This window comes from Mandrillus leucophaeus, unplaced genomic scaffold (genome assembly GCF_000951045.1).
Source record: "Mandrillus leucophaeus isolate KB7577 unplaced genomic scaffold, Mleu.le_1.0 Scaffold62, whole genome shotgun sequence".
Taxonomy (NCBI): Eukaryota; Metazoa; Chordata; class Mammalia; order Primates; family Cercopithecidae; genus Mandrillus; species Mandrillus leucophaeus.
In genome coordinates, this window is record NW_012106697.1 from 5,962,486 (window position 1) to 5,966,915 (window position 4,430).

Sequence of the window (4,430 nt, forward strand, 5' to 3'; positions counted from 1 at the left end):
CTGGGGCGCGGCTGCCAAGGGCCGGCCCGCAAGTCCCAGCGGTCTTTAAATTCTCCCGTGCTGGGGCCGGCGTGCGCACTCTTACCTGCCGCGGTGCGGCGAGCGTCCCACCGCTCTGCGCTTCCGAGGACTCTTGTCATCTGCCTTAGGCGGGAAATGCTGTTGCTGGATTGCAACCCCGAGGTGAGCTTTCGTCCTGCAGGCTCAAGTTTCCAGACGCGTCTTCTCGGGAACGCGGGGACTGACCACTGGGCGCTGCCTGGTCTCGCCTGGTCAGAGCTGGTTGTGAAGGGTGAGATTTCCAGCCCGGAGGGGCGCGGGACGGGACAAAGGTGAGAGAGGTGCTGGATCTGTTCTCTTCCCGCAGGTGGATGGTCTGAAGCATTTGCTGGAGACAGGAGCCTCGGTCAACGCACCCCCGGATCCCTGCGAGCAGTCGCCTGTCCACTTAGCCGCAGGAAGCGGCCTTGCTTGCTTTCTTCTCTGGCAGCTGCAAACGGGCGCTGACCTCAACCAACAGGTAACTAGGTAACTGATTGTTGCTGTGCACAGCCCTCCCCTCCAGCCCAGATCCAAACAAACATTTCTCAGACGCCGAGAGTTGCTTCAGCTCTATAGCAGCGATGTCCAACAGAAATAGAATGCAAGACACAGATGTAATTTAAAATTTTTTTCCAGTCTTGATGTGAGGACATGAGAAATTTCAAGTTTTTAGGTAGCCACATTAATAAACATGGAATTTTAGTATTTGACCCAATTTGTCCAAAATATTATCAGTTCAATATGTAATCAACATAAAGCAATTGCTGATTAGATGTTTTACATTTTCTTTTACTCTGTGTCTTCACAATCCGGTGTGACAGCATATCTCCAATCAGACTAGCCACATTTCAGATACTCTAGCCTTAAGTGGCTATTGACTCATATTGAACAGCACAGATCTAGTTTATTTCAAAAGAAGTAATTGCTACATTACTAAGTCTCCCGGCAGCAATTCAAATACTTGTGAGCTATGTCCACAAGCATTCTAATTTCCTAAAGAATTTTCTTACTGTAGTTTTCATCTTCCGTTGAATATTGATAAACTTTTCTGGGAGAACTCTGTTTTTATTTGCTTACATTTTAATGTATGTGGATATGGCTACACGTTTTTATTTATTTATTTTGAGACGGAGTTTTGCTCTTGTCACCCAGGCTGGAGTGCAATGGCACAATCTCGGCTCACTGCAATCTCTGCCTCCTGGGTTCAAGAGCTTCTCCTGCCTCCGCCTCTGTAGTAGCTGCGATTACAGGCACACGCCACCATGCCTGGCTAATTTTTGTATTTTATTAGAGACGAGGTTTCGCCATGTTGGCCAGGCTGGTCTTGAACTCCTGACCTTAGGTAATCCGCCTGCCTCCCAAAGTGCTGGGATTACAGGAGTGAGCCACCACGCCCAGCCACACGTTTTTATTAATGAAAACGGTATGAAAAAGCAAACTAACTTATCAAAAATAAGCTTTTACAGCTTACCGAGGGAAAAAAAATGAAAAGCTCGAAGTAAAAAATTCAGTCCAAAGGAGGAGATTTTCAGAAGGTTCCATACTGAAATGAATATGCGAGCATAGTACATTCCTATGTTTCAAATTAGCCCAGGGAGTTGGCTATCCCTAATGTAATCACTAAAAGTATCTAGAAGATCTAAATAAAGGAATGAATGATAATCATTTCAGAGCATATGCTAGAATGTTGAAGTTATAATAATCCACTAGTTATTTAAATTAATTCTGCATTCCTGAAATCTTGCACTTGTAAACAATTATCAATAGTTTTTAATTAGAATAGATGTTGATGCACATTTATATGTATCAAAAACACATTACTTCTTAATCTTAAAGTGACTTAAGACTTCTCATTTCTGAAAACAAACCCAAAACCTGAACTGAGAATGAATATTAACAAAATAAACCCACGAAAAGTGTTTGTGTTCTCTGCCCAAAAAAAAAAAAAGATTCCATCCAGTACAATGCAATTCTAACTAGCTTCCTTAAATGGCTAATATTAGATGTCACTCACCATCTTCCACAAAAAGTATTTTTGGGAGACTCTAAAATGTACTGTCTTACCTTAAGGATGTTTTAGGAGAAGCTCCACTACACAAGGCAGCAAAAGTTGGAAGCCTGGAGTGCCTTAGCCTGCTTGTAGCCAGTGATGCCCAAATTGAGTGAGTATGAAAACAGTGGCTTCACATTTCATGTTTCCTTGGATTAAACTAATCAGACTCCTAAACCTTAATTACATGTGCTTTTAAAAATAATGCTTGCCTAATTGATAATTTAGTGTTAATCATTTAAATGTTAACTTAGGTTGTTGGTGCTGTCTAATAATACTCTGTTCGAGTCAGTAAAAAGTCAGATCCTGAGCAATCAGAGGTGCAATTTTGTTCATGATGACTGTATTCTACTTCAGTTTCAGTTTAGGAAAACCCATTCTGTAGTTCTCACTGACTACCTTTGGGTACTCATGCACTGTATTAAACATCAAATAATTCTTACATTCATTCAGAACTGGAATGTCCACTCTATGCTGGATTCTGGTAGTTGCTGACGATACAATAGTGACCAAACATGCGATTTCCCTACGCATCCTTTACCTCTTCTGTTCTGCAGTCAACATTTGTATGAGCCCAAAATTCCCTTGTAAGATATTTTAAAAAAGACTTAAGTTCAGTTTTTCATTTAACTCAATTTTTATCATATTTCAGTTTATGTAATAAGAACGGGCAAACAGCTGAAGATCTCGCTTGGTCATGTGGATTTCCAGACTGTGCCAAGTTTCTTACAACAATTAAATGCATGCAGACAATAAAACCAAGTGAACACTCGGACAGGAATGACCGTGTTCCTGTGCTCAGACAGAAGCGAAGTTTTGGAAGTGTAGGAAGTATCAGTGGGAAAAGGAAGTGTGGGTAAGTAACTCAGAGCTGCTGTTTTCCTCCCTCAGCAATTGATCTCATTTGCATAGCATTTATTATTCCATTTAATACTGACACTCTTATTTCTAGTAGTGGTGTTTCATTCTCATTAACATCTTAATATTGGTTATATGAGTCTAGGGACCAAAAATGGGCCTGCATGGTGGAAGTTGGGGATAAAACTCATTTTTTTAAAAAAAGTTTTTAACGTCAGCATGTTTTTTTAAAAACAGATGTCACGTGGGTCATGAAGAAGTCTGAAGAACGCCCTCATTTCATGCAGATCTATAAGCTCCTGCTTTTGGCTTTACCATATGTGTGTCTAAACTCCTTCTGAGAAGGAGGAAAAACTTTCTTCCAAGTGAAGATCCATTTAAGAACACATGTATTTACATGCCTATAACATGCTGGTTGTGTATGCTTTGTCTTTTAAGTTTTATTAAAGGAATGTCTAAAAAATACATTCTCCGTGCAGTATTTACAAGCTTTGAAAAAGGTCACAATTTAAACCGTCAAACTAGAACCAGGATTTAAGGTGAAATTAAACTGATTCTTTATTCACAAATTTATAATACCAGTCTACTGCAGTCTTTGACTCCAAGATATTTTAAATCATATTTGGTCGCTGAGGAAGACATAAGTTATAGTATGCATCCTTGTTCCAAAAGTCTGGACCCTTCCATCCGCACCAGCCCTGGATAGAGGAGAAGGGAAAGGGAAAAGCCTTTTACAAAGTTACAAGATGATGTCATGGAAATCGTGACATCAGGCTCTGTCAGCAGGACCTTGGAATAAGACTCTAAATGGCTTTATCATTCAAGGATTTGAACTCCTACTAAGCATAGAAAAGTAACTTACCCTTTTTAAGGTAGGTTTTTGAACTTTTAAGTCTATGTAATTCATCATAAAAATCATTTTTAAAAAACTTACTTATAATTACTCCAGATACCACACTTTACTGATTCTGAGATTATAGTTTTACTGCTTGAAACTGACAGCATGTGACAGTTGAGCTAGCAGTCTGTTTTTCTGCGTAGTCCATAAAGGGCTGTAAGAGACCATTCCGTGGCATCTTAGGATTGAAGCACTGTAGTGAGAACCCTCAGCTTGCCCCCTGCCTGGCACTCTGTGCCCTTTCATTTTCAAATCCCAGGTGTTACTCAATTCTACTTTCTATGTTTCATGTCAGTATTCATCCTTTTTGACCTCAGAGAAAATTACTTTCAAGCAAAATCTCACTTAGAATATGAAAATTTCTCAGATTTCTTCGAGGACCACCGAGTCATTAAAGAAGGAAACTTGAAGGAAAAGCCAATAACTGGTCTGTATTGTATGATTCTCAAATGAAATGCTTGAGAAATCCTTGCGAAGAGGCTGAGACTCTGAAAATACCACGAAGTGAGTGACAAGCAGTGGTCTGACTCCCTCCCAAATAAGATACACATTGTAAAAAAACAAAAGTAAAAAATCCTCCAC

At 40.1% G+C, this 4,430-nt stretch overlaps 2 protein-coding genes across 3 annotated transcripts in view; one reads left to right on the forward strand and one right to left on the reverse strand.

The window, feature by feature from the left end:
• Window positions 1–6: 6 nt before the first annotated feature.
• Window positions 7–4,430, forward strand: part of ANKRD37 (ankyrin repeat domain 37) — a 9,205-nt gene continuing 4,781 nt past the window's right edge. The window contains exons 1-5 of one of the 2 annotated variants that reach the window (XM_012000175.1): window positions 7–183; window positions 368–520; window positions 2,113–2,204; window positions 2,745–2,948; window positions 3,188–3,415. In XM_012000175.1, the coding sequence (XP_011855565.1) occupies window positions 157–183; window positions 368–520; window positions 2,113–2,204; window positions 2,745–2,948; window positions 3,188–3,215 (504 nt within the window). In that variant the 5' untranslated portion in view covers window positions 7–156 and the 3' untranslated portion in view covers window positions 3,216–3,415. Of the gene's footprint in view, window positions 184–367; window positions 521–2,112; window positions 2,205–2,744; window positions 2,949–3,187; window positions 3,416–4,430 lie in introns of those variants that run through there. The other variant, XM_012000174.1, reaches the window with a different exon arrangement.
• Window positions 3,484–4,430, reverse strand: part of UFSP2 (UFM1-specific peptidase 2) — a 23,973-nt gene continuing 23,026 nt past the window's right edge. The window contains exon 12 of the mRNA XM_012000173.1: window positions 3,484–3,648. Coding sequence (XP_011855563.1) covers window positions 3,562–3,648 — 87 coding nt within the window. The 3' untranslated portion in view covers window positions 3,484–3,561. The remainder of the gene's footprint in view (window positions 3,649–4,430) is intronic.